This window comes from Anoplopoma fimbria, chromosome 16 (assembly GCF_027596085.1).
Source record: "Anoplopoma fimbria isolate UVic2021 breed Golden Eagle Sablefish chromosome 16, Afim_UVic_2022, whole genome shotgun sequence".
NCBI lineage: Eukaryota > Metazoa > Chordata > Actinopteri > Perciformes > Anoplopomatidae > Anoplopoma > Anoplopoma fimbria.
The window spans coordinates 9,538,790-9,556,632 of record NC_072464.1 but is presented as its reverse complement, the minus strand read 5'-3'; the positions used below and the strand labels follow the sequence as shown (position 1 = coordinate 9,556,632).

The following is a 17,843-nucleotide window of genomic DNA, read 5'->3' as shown; positions in this document are numbered from 1 at the left end:
TGGCTTTGCAGTGAAGGCAGCTGTGCCAATGCTGGAATAGCTACTTTTGCTGAAGGATATTCTGCAATCAAATCAGACAATTTATCTAGAAAATGACCTGTGTCCAAAATCTGCCTATTTCTGAAGAAAGAAAACAAGTCAAAAAGATGTGCATAAGTTAAGCTCTCGGAGCACTTATATAACAACATGCTCGGCCATTGTGGATTTTTCTCTCCAATGACGCAAAAAAATAAGAAATAAAATCCAAAGCTATTTACTTTTCTGTAATCAAATCGACAAGTCATTCATTGTATTGAGACAATTTATTTTAAAAAGCGTTGATACAAACATGACACAGGATTTCACAATTTAATGAATCTAATATTTAAAAACCCTGAACAACTGAGGCCAAACATCAGTGGAATTAAGTTTATTGAGAAGGAAAAAAAGACACCTACTACCGGTTCAAACACACTGTTTTTTTTGCACTGCCTCATAACGTGTTGACCATGAACCTCAGACATGTCCAGCAGTCACAATCTCAGACTATGAGGGTCTATAGCATTTGTGTCAAAGTTCATCCGTCTATTCAAGTCATGGTACTACCAATTCCAGATTTTAAACAATAAACAGACAGAAAAATCACCCTTTCACATTTGCAAAGCAGTATTGGAGGCCCAGAATATCAACAACCATAATTTCCCTAAATGGCATTTCAGAAAAACATAAGTTGTGTTACTTGTTTTGTCCTCGAGAAGGTCTCTGTGTGGGACATGAGGAGAGTTGCTGATCATCTATGGTAAGGGCACTTGAGGTTCTGGAAAGCAACAAGGAAGCTTGTGACTTCATAAGCAGGACCCTGATCATCGTCCTGTCAGCTCATGGCTGAGAAAGAACTGTGAGGTGGCTTAGACACACGGATTTAAAGGTTTTCCCTTTTGTGATATAATTAGTTGGATAACTGTGATGGGGAGAGCACAGATACTGGGAAACAACATTCGGTGGGAGGGGAGGGGGTCTGTCCTTCTGAGCCTGAGCTGCAATCAGATCTGTGTGAATAGAGGTCAGAGGTCAGGGCCATGTCACATGCTGGATCTTTTTCTTCACCTCTGGAGATGTCATTGCACCCTGAAGAGATGGAAGATGAAACATTAACAGATATTATAAAAAGTGTTCTGATGTAATGTGTTACTGATCAATTTGCATACCAATATCAATGGTTGATACATTTATGGATTCATAATAATTTACTATCAGGTGTTTTCTGTTTTGCACAGAAATTATTTGAGTTACAAAGACATTATTTATTTCTGGCAGTTGTGCACCCACTGGATTAGATCACTGTTGTCACTTCTTTGTAACCGAAAAAAGATTATAATGTGGACAATCATAACAGTGTGTGACCAAGTCCGGCTTTCTTTTTCATTTTAGTGGTATGCTTTTATCTTCATTTACAGTATTTATAGTTATATGTTTTATACTTTCCATATTAAAGAATTCTCTATATTGTGAATTATTGTTAATTCATGAACATTTTCTTTGAATCACACAGTAAATTTGCATGTACTACATAACTGAGACGACAGAACAAAAAGTTCCTACCGAGCTGTTTGCCTCCCGTTTGAGGTTTGATGTGTCAGTGCTGCAATGACTGGATGAGGAAGAGGACGAGGAAGAGGAAGATGTGTTTCCAGATAGCTTGCAGATGGGGCTGGACAGGTTTCCAGCAGGAGGAGGTTTTAACCTGTCAGTGATTCCTGTTGACAAGGTGGTTCCCTCTGGTTTCTTTACTTTTAGCGGCCCAGAGTGAGATGAACTGCCATCAAACACAATCAGAGGCCTTTTCCTGTTGTGGTCGTTACTGGAACGGAAAATTACCAAACAACAATTACAACAATAATCAAGCATTTTCAGAATATTTTCTGAGGCACACATGTTAATATTCTCTCGCCAGTACATATTGGTATCTTGGTTGCCCTCCGTTCCTCACATATGGAGGACGGTAACAGCTGAGGGTGTGCCATTGCCAATCCAACAGCACACTGCAAACTGGATGCCAATTGCCGTACTTTGTGCTGTATATCACCCACCTGCTCGGAGCATATCGCTGAACAGGTCACACAGCGCACCTGTGTACTGCAAAGTTTTTTGGCACTTGAATTGGTGGAGACACATGCATGTAAACTTTTCCAAAACACCCTTTCTAACAGAGAAATATTTTGATTATAGCATTAATGCTAAACCCTACAATATTGTGTCAAAATTGATTTTAAGGTATTTTTTCAAAAAATACTGTGATATCTGATTTTCTCAATATCGCCCAACACTAAAATGAGTGACACATAAGAGCAACTGTGATCCACAACAGCTGGCAGCTTAAGCTGAAGGCATTTACCTAAAACTATTGCCTCTTTTCACAGCCATCCGATTATTCACATGAGATCGACTAGTTACATTTTACAGTTGTATATTTTATAATTCCAGGCAGACAGTAGATTTGTGACTTTACAACAGTTAATTTGAAGATTGATTACAGTCTTAAAGTTTTTTTAATTTGCCACCGGTTATGGGGTGCTGTGTTACTATATTACATTACAGTAATTTAACAGACGCTTTTATCCAAAGCGACTTACAATCAGTAGACATATCATTCACCCATTCACACACTGATGACAGGCTACCATGCAATCAGACTCTAACTAACATTCATGCAACATCCAGTCCACACCGATGGCAAGCCTTCGGGAGCAACTTGGGGTTAAGTGTGTTGCCCAAGGACACATCGACTGCCGAAGCCGGGTATCGAACCACCGACCCTCTGATTGGAGAACTACCTTGCTCTCCACTACGCCACAGCCGCAGAGCAACGTACGTGCTGAGGCTAACTGCAGTGGAGGAAGGAGTGCTCAGATCTTTAACTTAAGAAGTACAGTGCAGGAATACTCTGCTACAAGTAAGCGCCTTGCATTCAAAACTTTACTTGAGTAAAAATACAAATGCATTAGCATAAAAATATACAAAATTCATAGTGGCCCATTTCAGATAATATTAGTGGATACTATATAATTGATGCATCAATGTGTTCATCACTTTAATATTGCAGCTGGTTAAGATGGAGCTAATTTTAATGACTTTTTAATTTCATCTGAATCTGCAGTAGCTAACTGAAGATATCAAATCAATGTGGTGGATTACAAACATATTGTATATAACATTTACAATATTTCCCTTTAAGATGAAGTGGGGTAGAAGTATTATGTGGCAGAAAATGGTAATACTATAGTACTTATAGTACTAAATGTAACGTTTCTTAGTTACTTTCCATCACTAATAAACTGCCCATGAAAACACAGTGACGTGCATCCTGACAACCTCCAGTGTAGTAAGCGTTACCTGTCAGACCTGTGACCGGCCGGTGTGTGCCTCCCTCGGATCTTCTCCATCCTCTTTCCCCAGCGACTGTCGGGTAAAGTCCTCTGCGGCCGCGGGATGACATGCTGCAGGTACAGCTCTGTGAGCCGGTCCCGACTTTCACAGTCTCTGGTACTGACATGTTTCTGAATCAGACAGACATATTACAAACATTAGGGAACGACTGCTGAAGAAACAAGCTTATACACACAGACCGTTTTCTCTCTGAACATGACCTCACCTCACGTAAGATTAGCTGCAAAAACTCGTGAGACAGCAGCTCAGGGTGCAGTAACAGATCCACATCCGAGGTACTGACAGTGTTTCCATCTTGTCCCGTGGAAGTCGCCATATTGGATGCTATTCTTTTCCCAACATGCACCGCGTCAAAACAAAACGGCATGTCTTGTTACGCTCATTTTTTTGTTACCAACTTTATTGAGGCAATCATAGCACAAGTTAAACAACTTGAGTTTACGGTCAGAAACAATCTCAAGGAGGTTTTAATGAAAAATATATATATTTTTTGAGTCGAATGTATTTATTTTGCAAAGCTTAGATTGGTTATACGTTTTACCATAATTTTTTTTGGTAAAAATGTAAGCCGTCGTTTATTATACAGTCAGTTCTAAAACGTTAGATTTTTGATTAAGACTTTGGATTTGTGAAATAAATAGTTGTCACTTAAGATGAGACAATAAGGCAAATAGAACTGCAACAAAACATTCCCGTTGTATTCCAAACAATGCACTTTTCCAAAGTAATAGACAATGGGAATAGATATTAGCAGGATTTAATGTGATAATTTACTCCACTGACGTTTTGTACGGACACGACATGTCCTTTACTTATCATGCCTGCACGTTTTTATGCCTATTGAAAAACATAAATGTATCCATTTTTATTAAAGTACCAATACCACACAGTTAAAATACTCCACCACAAGTAACATCTAAAATGCACGAAAAATAGCCCAAAAAGAAGTCATTGTGCAGTAAAATTAATGTCGTTTTTGGATTAATATTACTGCTGCATTCATGTTTATGTTGGATTGTACTGCTGTAGATGATTAAGGTTGAGATTATGTTGATATTAACTTAACAATATTTACATCTGAGATGGAGTAGAAGTATAAAGCAGCAGAAGTTGAAAATACTCAAGTAACATACAGGTACCTTGAATTTGACCTTAAGTCTCAATAAGTAAATGTACTTACATTCCACAATTGGAAATGAAAGTGAAAACTTCAGACTTTGACGAAAGGAAAACATGTTCAATAGAAAAGCTTAAATGACTACATTAACTATAACTGCAGATTTACCAAATCAAATATGTGAACATGTGTCATCTATGAGCCTATTAGCCTAATGCTATTTTAAAGAATTGTCTGATTATATGACTATAAATTATTATGATTAAAGATCTTCTGTCTAAATGGTTTGAAAAAACGTCTCTCTTCTAAACAGGTTCACATAATATACTGCACAAACTTATAACTATCCATCGAGGGAATGCCTCAACAAAAAAAGACTTTAAACTTAATCCAAACCTAACAAAATTGATAATGAAGTATTTCTTTCAGTTCATGCTCTTCGTTCCCAAAAATGTGAAATGTTTTGTTTGCATACTGTGAATGTGATGTTGTAGGAAAGTTCATTACAGGTATGTGTTTCAAACATTATAACCTTTAATGGGCTCTATTTTGCAGGCTTACTTATCTTTAAACATCCTGTCAGGTTGATGTTTTAATTCTTTTCACAACTGTAACTTTATGTAACTCAGCTCTGAGAATGTAGACCAACATACAGAGTTCAAATTCATATGAAGGCTTTTTTTCAAACCACGTCCCTAAGCTTATACCAGTTTAACCTGTTGCAGGAAACTACTGCAGCCTAGGACGATTCTCAGCCTCATATAAGAGCATACAAAGTCCCTTCTCCTGACGTCTCTGCAGATGTTTTGTTGTAAAGTAACTGATTAAATTAAGACAGTAATGTGATGTAGAAGTGACCATATGATCTTAATTAAGAGGGAGAGGATGTAAAGTTAATGTGTGTTTACATTGGTGAAAATACCTTCCTTGAGTCATGCGACTTTCAGGTCGGAACCATTACATTTGAAACCACGGCAACATTGGTTAAACGTGATTAATTGGTTAGTTGATGGCTTGAAAAATGTATTGTCTATTTTGTTAATTGATAAATTGTTTCAATCATTTCAGGTAAACTTTATCATTTTCATGCATCACAATTGTGAGAATCAGCTGCTTTTCTTTGTTTTATGGGACAAAAAAATCAGCTCTTAAGGACAATTTGATTCACAATTTTTAAATATATCTGATAAACTGATAATCACATAAGCAGTGTTTCAATATCAAAAAATGAAGACCACATATCTAAACCAGCCCACTTCTTCCTGTGGAAAGGTTGTTGCTGTTTAGTCATCTGGAGCCAGACCTACAGGATCACTGCAACCATCTCTTATTTGTTCAGCGATTCATATATATATCATATATAAAAAAAAAAAAAATGAAGTGAAACAAAATTTAATTTTGGCCGCAGGAAATGGAGCTGTCTAAATTTGCAATGAGTGAACAGCACCATCTTCCTGTTTAATGCTGTACTTCAATACAACCGACAACGTGTATTTATATTAAAATGCCAAAGATATTAAATCCACAGTGCCATCACAACATTGGATCATTCAGGATAAGTGTTCATTAGCAGAAAAAATTGTTTAATTGTAATTAGAGATACTGTACATCCACTCAAAGTGAGTAGATGTCTTTGATATCCCAGCCACCTGAATTAATTGTGTACATTGCAAAAGTGGATGGCTAAGCTGTATTTTTCATCCAAACACTCAGAAGTCTGTCAATGCAACCTCTTTTACAAACGGTATTTATTAACCTGGTCCCGTTATTCATGAAAAGATAATACATTTAAGAAAACATTCACAGCTCAATAACTGACACACTTTTTTTGTTGACACACTCACAGTTTTAAATAACAGTTTCAACTCACACAAGGTTGTGTTTCTGCAGATATTTCATTCAAATTAGATGTTTTAAATTATTTTTTAAAAGACGTCTGTTGAAATCTAACAAACTTCCTCTGATAACATCACTGAACACTAATACTGTGTATGCTTCTTTTTTTTGTCTACAGTCTGAAGAAACAGAATGCCATTGATGAAACACATCAGGGAAAAATTATGACATGAAGAAGTAAATTGACAATGGATGATATTGAATTGTTTGTCAGTAAATTTCAAAAACCATAATGGCCACAAAGTAAAAAAAACAACTGCTATATCTTGAGTTTGAAAGCAGCAGACCCAATAATCTCACCACAAGGTCTATTCAGTAGCTATTATGGAGCTTTTAGATTATATCACACGACATTTCTCGATGGATGGAGTTGTCCAGTTGTCGTAGAATTCTTCTCTTTTAATCCTTGCTGGCTTCGAAATTGAAAACTCATTCTTGTTGTGAGATTATTTTGACAAAGACCAGTATATGTGTTAAAATTTGATTTCTGATTGCTTATTATGAGGAAAAGTAAGAGTTAAAAACTGTTGATGTCAACACCTGCTGGTTTGTGCATTGACAACGTGGCCCTCCATGTTTTCACACAGCCGACTGAGTCTCGCTGCACACGTAGATGTTGCTGGGCCTCACTCGCCTGCGGCTCCTGCCCGGCACTCTGGGACACAGTCTGCAGCTCTTGGGAATGAACTCCTGACAGGCCTCCCTGAACTTTCTGATCCTCCAGCAGTAGATGACGGGGTTGAAGACCGTCTTCAGGTAGCTGAGCCACAGGGCTCCTATGCTGATTGGGTAGAAGACGGAGCTGTAGTAGAACTGCCGGCTGAACACGGCCAGCAGGCTGACCACCGTGTGCGGCAACCAGCACACAGAGAAACCCACAAAGAGGATGAGGATGGTAGTGAAGGCTCGGGTCTTGAAGCTCATGTCCACCTTAATCTGAGGGGGCCTCTGCAGCCCGGTAAGCCTCATTTTGCTGACTTGGTTGAGGGCTGGCAGGCAGGAATGCTCACTGGTGTGGTTGTGGATGCGCAGGGTGTTGCGGCGCACAGTGTTGAGGATGCACATGTAAGAGTACAGCATGACAGTAAATGGTACAAAGAACACCGCAACTGCCAACAGCACCGTGTACCCACGATCTGCCAGAGATTCACTGTAACCCAGCACACACTGTGGCGCCCAGGCACCCCCGATACCCGCTGCACCTGTCCTCCACCCGACCACAGACGGCAGAGACACACAAAAGCTCAGCACCCATGAACCCGCAATCAACAGTTTAGCTCTGTGCGGGGTTAACTTGTCCTGCCGCTGCACAATGATGAGGAAACGGTCCACACTGATTATGAGGAGTATGGACACCCCCTCCAGGACGAACAGCCAGTACAGCATGATGGACGCTCGGCAGAACCCGCTCCCAAAGCTCCAGTCGGCAGTGGCCACAGTGACTGCAGTGAACGGCATGCAGAGAAGGGAGAGCATAATGTCCGAGAAGGCCAACGTGGCGAGGAGGAGATTGATAGCAGAGCGCATGGCAGGTTTCTGGTAAACAATCAGACACACGATGGCGTTGCCGAGGAAACCAATAGTAATCATGAAGATCATTATGGCTGCCAGGGTCACACGCAGAGTGACTGATATGAGGGGAGTAGCAGCTTCTGACGGGAGACTTTCTGCTGCTTCTTCTACCATGTCCGGCCCCATGAAGCCGCACTCCTCCTCAAGCAGGCTTTCATTACAAAAAGCCATGGCAGCTACTGTCAAGGGATGTCAGCCCAAAAGACGGTACATGTTTGATTATTGTTGTGGTATGCACGTTAAGTTGTCCTCCAGCAGTTGGTCTTCCATGGCAATATCTGAGATAGAAAGAATATTGACATACGTCATGTTCAAAAAATACTTTCTGAAACTGAAAAAAACAACCTGTAAACAAACAGTTAAATTACATAAGAATTTATGTCAGAGAAGGTGTATCTTCCATGATTATAATGGATGACGACAGTGCATTACATGAATGTGCTGTCTGACTCTTTAAACAAGCTGCTGTAAACATGGTGAGTGTCTCATTAGATAATTATAGGAGTTGCTCTGTGATCTATTACTCAGTGATATTTGTAAATTTGAAACAGTGAGGGGAGGAATGACGTCCCCATTATATAAGCCAGACACACCTCATTACACACAGGGCATTGTGCCGCTCACTTGCTTGGATGAGGTAAATGATTAACAGCTGTACGGACTCACATGGGTGCATATACAAACATTCACACCACCGACCTTCCGAAGCACACCGTACGTGTAGTTCTTCACACATGAATAGAAAAACACACATTTACACAACAGCATAGTACAAACCATTGAACAGCATGTCTTCCTTCGACTGAGCAGAAGATCATTCTTGGATGATGCTTCAGATGCTGATGCAAACAGAGAGGCATCCTCAGGACACACACACACAGGACACGTCTGTTGCTATGGTTTCCACCTCCTGCTCCTGATGGTGGGACAGTGTTTACAACGCGTTGCGTTCATTCTGGTGTTCAGTTCACAAATGTGGTTCCCCCAGGTGGATTGGCTTTTATGCGCTGGGAGACAAGAAGATCAGTTCAGGGTCACTACCTTCCATGTTTAGTTCCTTGTGATCGCGTGTTAGAATCTAGATGTGAAAGGCCTTTGTGCAGCAGATATCTTCACGAGTCATAATAGTAGGTGGTACTAATTATCAATGTCTTTGTTCTAAATGTCCTAGTAACCATGACAGTGTGACAGTGAGCCAGCATGCACAATATCACGACCCTGAAACTGAATAAGCTATCATTAATTTGATCATTAACAAGCTTTTCTTACTGTGACTTGTCAAAATATCTCTCTCCAAAAAGGCCTGATTCAGTGATTGTTCTGTGATAGTATACACAGAAATTGAGTCTTTGTCAGTGTAACATAGCTTTTGTTAATAGAAAAATCTAAGTTTGAATTAACCTACAATAAGAGGACTAATGTTATCTCAATATTAGATAGTTCACCAACACAGGTGAAGGGAATGGCCCCTCAAGTGACTGTAGCTACATTCTTACACAAAAACACTATAAGCCACTGCATAGTGTTGCTGGTGGTTGCCAAGGCAACAAGGTCACCAGTTCCATGGCAACAAGCAGCCTGTACTCTCATCCACTATGACAAAATACCCTCTGTATCACAGGGTTTGCAATGTATGACTTTTTCAGGACTTCAAACTCTAATAACATAAAAAAAAATATAAAAAAAGAATCCCTAAAACAGGAATGTCAGTCTTTATGTTTTCTAAAAACAAATAATGCTTGACATTTATAGAATCAGATTTTGGAAATAAATCAGCTTGTTAGGGACAAACATTTTTTTAAAACAAAGTAATTTGGTAGCAAAGAAGAAACCATGGGACCATGCCTACCTTATGATAAAACTACACAATTAGGCAATAAAATGCCTTACAGTTTTTAATTTTAACTCCTTTCAAAATGACTAAATCCTAATTACATCAAGAAGACAATGAGCTGACTTTCCCTGCAGGGGGATCCGAGCTTATTGTTTCAACCAAAAAATACAGGTTGTTTTACTCAGCTATGATTTAATATGACAATATGAACATGGAAAAACATAACAGCCCAAGAAATTGTAAATAACTAAAAAATCTTTAAAAAAAAATTTCACATCATCATTTGATGAGTAGATGCAGCCAGATGTAATCAATCATAGAGGATTATGGTGGCATCAGATGCAGATGTTTTCTGATTTACATTGTATATGTGATGCCATTATCTATTCGTTACTGTATTGATTAACCACTGCTGTTACATTAATAGTTTTTACATAGCAACACCACTTAGCCTGCATAGTGTGTCTTCACATTTACATATGAGCCCGTTTCTCTCCTTCACCTGTTATTGCCTGTCAGTCACACGCTGCTCAACCTCTGCATCACAGCTGGAGGACGAGCCAATGCTAATCTACATATCCATGATAGGCATCAAAGACAACATCATTTTTTTCCCCTTCTAAGCAATGATAAGGGGATTTAAGCAATACAACGATCCATATTCAGCATTAACCAGACATACATAGGCCTACCTTGACGTTACATTTGATACCAGGTTTCATGATTGTCTCTCCTCGAGCCAGTCAGCTCGGGGATCGCGTTTCTCTCCCTGTGCATGTCGAGCTTTTCCCAAAATATCCCACTTTGAACATTTTACTGCCGTATCGATCGCCATCGTGGCGACTGCGGATGATGCTGACGCCAGACGAGCAGGTGGTCACTGATTTAAAGGAGCAGTGCGGAGAATACATTTATTTGTAAACCGGAATGTTTAAACATGTGTGGCGTTTCCAGTCATTTGTTATCTCCGACACGTGTAGCATATCGTTGTTGATTATAATGAATATATTACAATACCAATTGACCCTCTATGTTGCGAAATATCCTTAAAAACTTTACCTTCTGCGATACAATTAGTTTTTTTTCAAAAAGCAGGCTTCTACCTTAAAAACAGCACAAAGACATCATAAGATTGATGCTATTAATAACACGTTTACCACAGAATGTACATTAGAATAGTTTTTATTGAAGATGCTCATTGACTTATGGGGCTGATAGACATCAACAACACTAATAAAATGGTAATATTTACAGCATTTTCACTTACACATTTTGGCAAACAGAAACATCTCCTCTCATAGGCCTACTATGGAATCTGACACATAATAATAGTAATATTTTCATTTAGATATCCCCTTTTCCTTAACGGAAAAAATTGAGCATATTCAAAGGAATATATGGATTTACAACATCCAACTTCCATTTAGCTCTCATTTCCAAGCTTTCTAATTTCTTATCGCCTCTGCCAGAATATCTGCATTATTTATTTATATGATAATCAATCTAATGTGGGATTGTCTTTCAATAATGCCAATGACAGACTCACTCTCACATCCACTGCCTCAAACATTCAAGGTTAGATTATCTTTTTCTGTTCTTGTTTTACAGGTTATTGTAGAAAATGAATCTAATCATCATAAATTTAAAATTAATTGTTAAATATTATTTTGTTGTGATTTGTTTTTTTGCCATTTGCCCTATAAATATTCAGAGACGTGCATCGATATTTTTTTCCAGGAGATGGCAGCATTAGGCCTTACATGTATTAGGCTTTTACTTTTTGAAGCCTGTTTGAGACACTTATGTGTTGGCATGTTAAGGTTTGTATAAGTATGTATAGTATTTTTTTTATTCAAACTTTGAATAGCATCTCTTTTTAGAGCAACAGGTGTCCATATCAATGTTACAGTGAGAGCTTTAAATAATAGTAGTGTTCTTGTATTTTGAGGAGGTATATCACACACCATTGATGGAATGCTGGCTGAGTCCAGATGTGTAGAATATCATCTGTATCTAATTCATTTTATATAAGAAAACTGATGTATTCTCACACACATACAATTACACACGGTTACATTCACTCACTTAGCATGCAGGCGTTGATTCTTTTCACGGGCATGCTTGTCTAAATTGGCATCGTGCCCATGTGTTGAACATGCCCATCAAACGAGTTCCACTCCACCGGTCTGGCACATGCATGCTCGTCACGTTCAGTGGCACCCACACAACAAGCTTGCTAGTGAGATAATTCATTTCCCTGTCCATTATTCTGCAGATGTTTGCTTTAATTTCGTCCTGATGGAGAGACGTTGGTACTCCATCATTCACCAAAAAAGCAAACATGGGCAAAGTAAAAAAATGTTGGGGTCTTTTATTCATGCTCGCCACTGCCTCTGACTTCAGGTAGGAGTAAAAATGTGTCATGAGCTCTGATTCACACTGAGGAAGCCAAGGTGTGTTAATCAGTGTTAGAGCTACGTGGTTAACCAATCCCCACAATGTGGGAATAATTAACACCAAACAGTGGCGACTGATAATGTGCAACCCACAGTGAAATAGTAGTACATTAAAATGTTCTTTGAATAGATCCAGGTTCAAACAACAAGCATGAAAGAAGGGATCATCATGCAACAATTGCTTCGTGTAAAGTCCTGAACAAGGCTTTAAGAGCAATTAGGAGCAATAATATTAGCATCTTCTATTGGATGAGGTGATAATATCCTTTACTGCAATTATCCCCTGTTTCAGTGATGCAAGAAACAATACTCCAGTGATGATGATACTAACTTTAAGTAGCACATATAAAGTGAGGAAAATATTTTTGTAGGCCAACCCAGAAGTTAGCATTGCAGTAGATGAGCGGATCAAGGCGGATGAGCAGTTCTAGCGTTGCATATCATTTGTGTTTTTCTTTAATAAATCTTTTTAAACACTTTTAATCGATGGTGGCTTCAAAATTCACTCGTTAGATATTTACTGGCGTATTCTGTATCGTAGAACAAAACGTCAAAATATCTTAAAGTGGCCCTATTATGCTTTTCCACTTTTTAGCACTCTATATGCATGAGCACTGACTACTCTTCTTGCTGTCATCACAAGCACAGATGCATGTGAGTCGAACCATTTCTGTTGATTGAGGGGTTTTGGCTTCAGTACCAGGTTACTGTCTCATCATCAGCTTGTACCTTCAGATCCCAGCATTATTATTCAGAGAAGACATGGCGTCTTGTGATGACAAAACCCTTTAAAGGGCTTTTTATCCCTCAATTCCATCCTTATCTCCCATCTTTACATCGCTAAGCTTTGAGGGGATCACACTGCAATCCTGCAAGCTTAGATTTTGCCTCCATTTTTTATCAGGGAACTCTGGCTTCTGCAGCTCTCTGCGGGAATAGATCATGTTAAGAGGCATTAGAAGATGGTTTCAGTGAGCTGTGGAGCCACCTTTCGTCCTCTGTGTGATATTGCTGTGGAAGCTGAGAGCATGCATAAGTTTTCCTCTGCGTTGGCTTTCAGTGTTGAACATGTAGGCTGTGATTGTTTTTTTATGACAGAATGCCGTGTGTGTCTTTTATCTGTTGTTCAAGTCACTCAATGCTGACAAGCATAACAATTCAGTAAACAAATGTGTTTTTCTGATAGTTTTCAACGTATTCATTGTCTGATGTGAACATTATTTCTGCAGAAGGTCGACATGTCTGAAGCTGAGAAAAACAGCTACATTTTTTGTTTGCATTTCAGAGTTTTCCAAATGAATTTGACTGGGTTTAATCACAGCAGAATACTCAAAAAAATGTAAAACAAAAGTTTTTGAAAAATTGGTTCACTTGTGTGTAATGTATCTGCTTTCTTAGGTATCAGCAGCATAAACTGGGGAAGTATCATCAGCATTTCCTCTTCACACGTATTTGTATACCTTCAGGCTGTTAAGGGATTGAAATTTGACCTGGAGTGACGACGGCTGCAATGGCTAACGTGTAAAGACCAATTCAAACCACCCATTCATGCAGGCAGGCTGCTATTTATAACCCTCAAGGCCAGAGTTTCCCCTAAATCCTGCCAATGTTCGATGAAGACACACACCTTTTTGACATATTTGTGTGCTTGTCTGTGTTTTTTAAACAGTGTTATTAAGATGTATAAGGTTTGGCAGTGTTAAGAGACATGTTGATCCAAAAGGGACAGAAATCCATAAAATATACAACTGAATCAATAATGACATGAAGAAAGACACATTTACCAAAAATGTGTCAGTCGCACCTATGTTTTCACAAGCTGAATATATTCAGTAAAAGTACTCAAAGAACCATTAACTTACAGGTTTGTGTTTATGTCTCACTGGTTGGTTGGCAGATACTGTACCAGGAGACCTTTGACCTCCCTCCAAGTTTCACCACAACCAGCTCTTCTCCTTGGCTGTTTTTTTCACGACTCAACCCAGCGTTTTCTCCATCATGACTGAGATATTTGATTTGAGACATCAGCTCATGTGTATGTTCCTTCCTGTATGTATTATTTTGTCATGTTTATGTGGATCAGCGACAGAGAGAAGAAACACAGACTGTTTCTCACAGCCAGAGTCCTGAGCTTCTTGCTGCCTATCTGCCAAACCCATCATCTGTGGCAAAAGATCCGCTGCCTTGTGTCCCTCCATCTCGCTGTCACCTTGGCAACCGCTGTCGAGGTGAACTGCCAGCTGGGATAGCCGACCTCTGTTGGCTGCGTTCCACAAAGCTGCAGTCCATAGCACTGCCACAGGATGTACGTGGCGGGGCTGACATGCAGTATATCAGACATAAATGTGGAGGCAAACTCCAAGAAGAGACTTCTGTGATGAGCTCAATCAGTTTCAACAGTGTCAACTAAGAGGCAGAAAAACTGGGAAATGGTGTTGACTAATTACAGATTATTTTGATTTATGCAACTGTTAATGAAGCTCCTTATTGATGAATATTAATTTCTCTATTAAGCATTTTGTCTATAACCTGTATGACAAAAAAGAGGGAGAATATATAATGTCCCGAAACACAAGAAGATGTTTCCAATAGTTTTTTTCATTCGCCTACGAGCTCAAAACTTTAAGATACATAATTTATTATAAATGAAGAAACAAAATGATCATATCATCCTATCATCGCATCTAAGAGGTTGGAACCAGCAAAGTTGCCAAAAAATAAGAAAACAAGGATCGATTATTAAACATTTCTGTCAATTGTTTATTTCTTATCTTGATTATTCGACTATCATTCAAGCTTGAGAAGCTGCTATGAAAAAGAAAGCCCAGGCAGAATGGCATTAAACTTAAAAAGAAACGCTTTAGTTTCATGACTTTATAACTTATATATATCATTTATGGAATAATGTCTCTAAATGGGCTTTGTTTCTTATAAATAATCATTTAATTGCCATTTTGACACTTAGAGCGATATTGGTATATTCATTTAAAAGCAGCAGAGAACATTAATATATTAATATAGTATTGTTAATATTTCACTGCAAAGGTGTGAGCTAAAAGGACACAAGGACACATGTGTGTGTGTGTTTAGATGGAACCTTAATAACGATGGTCGTCTCAGATAGCGTAACACAGGTCTTTACTTATGTCAAATTTATTAAATAATTAGTCTATTCCATGAAAATATACACAGTGGAAAAAAATAAATAGTCCAAAGCATCACACAAGAATACACATGAGACTAACTTGTACATAAACTTAAGGGAATGTTTGCTCATCTATAAAAGGACTTTTCTATGACGGAAAACCCAATACTGGTAAAATCTAAAACTGTGTCACAACATAAATCCACTGACACACAACACAAAAGTCAGAAACACGTTTCAAGGAATATAAATTATTGCTCATTAAAAACAATGCTGAATGAAGCGCATTAGACCAATGTCTTTCATATAAAAGAATCAATGCAGTCCAGTCTAGCCTGTGGGACACCAAACTCTGCAGCAATACAAGGGAACAGTTATTTCTATCAGAGATACGGAAATAACTTTTATGTCAAGAATCAGATTGATAAAATATTCATTCTGTAGGCTTTTTGGTGGAAAAACTTTGCCTTTAATAGACTTTGAATTGTTTTCTACTCAGACTTTATTTCAACTTTTCATTTTCTGTCCCAAAGGCTGATTCATTGTGCAGAAAAATACCCGAGGATGCATATAAGAAGACTTTAGTCCTGCTCTGATGTGAATACACACTGGACAACATTATTATTGGGGATCAAAGAAGGTGGGGATCTGTAAGAAAAGTGAATCAATTAACCCAGCAATTATGGAAACATCAAATATTTTCTCGAAAAAGGTATTCAAACACTTCACGTTTCATTAGATTTAAAGTCCAGCCACTTATTTTCACGTGTCGCTGTACATCCTCTTGCAGTCTATGGAGGGTGACGGTGTGTCGGGACCCATGCTGCCCAACTGTGAATACCCGTCCTCCGGGGTGCGAGGCAGTCCGGGTGGCGTCATGCGCTTCTCTTTCTGCCTGCGGTTGCAGAACCAGACCCTGACCACCTCCTTCTCCAGCTGCAGATTGTCCGCCAGAGAGTTGATCTCCTGCGCGGAGGGTTTGGGACACTTGAGGAAGTGGCTCTCCAACGCGCCTTTTACGCTCACCTCGATGGACGTGCGCTTTTTCCTCTTCCTGCCCTGGGTGGCTATCTTATCGATGCTGGTCGGGCTCCCGGTGGTTGAGTCGGCCTCCTCCAGCCATTTATTCAGCAGAGGCTTCAGCTTGCACATGTTCTTAAAGCTCAGCTGAAGCGCTTCAAACCTGCAGATGGTGGTCTGTGAGAACACGTTGCCGTACAGGGTGCCCAAAGCTAAGCCCACGTCTGCCTGGGTGAACCCCAGCTTGATCCGCCGCTGTTTGAACTGTTTGGCGAAATGCTCCAAGTCATCTGACGTCGGAGTGTCCTCGTCTGAGTGCGGTTCGTGGTTCCCCCCGTGATGCTGGTGGTGGTGAGTGTGGTGATTATGGTGGTGATGGTGATGATGGTGGTCCCCGTGGTCCAGCTCCGGGGAGTCCCCGCGCACCAGTCCCTGGTGCATGAGGCTCTGCCCCACGTGCGAGCTCAGCATCCCGTTGACTGTAAACCCGCCGGGCTGAGAGTAAAGGAGAGACTGCTGCTGCTGCTGCTGCTGCTGCTGCCCCTCGGTGATGCTGATGTGCGCCGCGGAGCTGCCTCCCCAACTTCCCGAGTGCGCCTGATGGGGTCCCAGATGTGGGGACCTGTGGTGCAGAGCGGTGCCTGTGTGGAGGTCATCCCTCCCTCTCTTCACGTCCTGCGTCTGGGGGCTGGAGGACCACGGAGAGCCGGCTTCGGCTGCTGCCACAGCGGCAGCGGCTGCGGCGGCCGCTGCGTGAGGCAACGACGTTACCCACTGGTGGGCATGGCTGAGCATGTGACCCCCATTGCTCGCCACCATGGCTCCCTGCATGAAGTCACTTTGCACCATCTTTACGGAAGGATCCCCTCTGTAACCGCTAGACACTGTGGTCACAGCGGTGCTGCCCGGCTGCATGCCACCGACCCTCCGATCAGAGTGAAGGACCGGGCCGGAGAGGATCCTGCTGCTGGCTAAGTATGGACTTGAAGTTGCCGTTGCCATCCCCCAAAGCATATATCTTCAGATAGTTATCTCTTCTGGTGCTCCGATAAAGTCCCAGTTCTAATCCATGAATAAATTCGGTCTATGTATAAATAAAAACTGGGAAATAAACTCCTTAGAAGCTCAAATGATAATTGTAGTTATATAGCAGGTGGTGCGCGCTGAGACTTGTGCGATTAAAAACACCGCCTTAACATTCCGGTGCAACAAAACAATAGTCTTCCAAACTTTTCTCTGTCCCGGGAGCTCCGCCGTGCGTAATCCACAGACCCGGTGATATGGAACAACACCTTTCTGGTCCGTGCCAAGCTGAGGAGCTGTCTCACTTATAACCCCGTTTATCTGCTATTGAAGTTTTAATGCCATTGAATGATG

General features: G+C 40.2%; 3 protein-coding genes across 4 annotated transcripts; all 3 read right to left on the bottom strand.

Moving 5' to 3' along the window:
- Window positions 1-293: 293 nt before the first annotated feature.
- On the bottom strand, window positions 294-3,755 carry c16h2orf49 (chromosome 16 C2orf49 homolog). Of its 2 annotated transcripts, none has more exons than XM_054615688.1 (4): window positions 3,632-3,755; window positions 3,373-3,536; window positions 1,582-1,840; window positions 294-1,107 (listed from the first exon to the last, which is right to left on the bottom strand). In XM_054615688.1, exons 1-4 carry the CDS (start codon window positions 3,740-3,742, stop codon window positions 1,051-1,053), a joined length of 591 nt encoding a protein of 196 aa, XP_054471663.1. In that variant the 5' UTR covers window positions 3,743-3,755; the 3' UTR covers window positions 294-1,050. The 2 variants fall into 2 exon arrangements, with proteins under 2 accessions (XP_054471663.1, XP_054471664.1); XM_054615689.1 differs by having other exon boundaries at window positions 294-1,028.
- Window positions 3,756-6,310: 2,555 nt separating this feature from the next.
- Window positions 6,311-10,712, bottom strand: gpr45 (G protein-coupled receptor 45). Its single transcript, XM_054615700.1, has 3 exons — window positions 10,538-10,712; window positions 8,789-9,018; window positions 6,311-8,289 (listed from the first exon to the last, which is right to left on the bottom strand). Exon 3 carries the CDS (start codon window positions 8,180-8,182, stop codon window positions 7,019-7,021), a length of 1,164 nt encoding a protein of 387 aa, XP_054471675.1. The 5' UTR covers window positions 8,183-8,289; window positions 8,789-9,018; window positions 10,538-10,712; the 3' UTR covers window positions 6,311-7,018.
- A 5,496-nt stretch (window positions 10,713-16,208) lies between these two features.
- On the bottom strand, window positions 16,209-17,480 carry pou3f3a (POU class 3 homeobox 3a). The gene has a single exon (XM_054615668.1). It carries the CDS (start codon window positions 17,478-17,480, stop codon window positions 16,209-16,211), a length of 1,272 nt encoding a protein of 423 aa, XP_054471643.1.
- Between the last annotated feature and the right edge of the window lie 363 nt (window positions 17,481-17,843).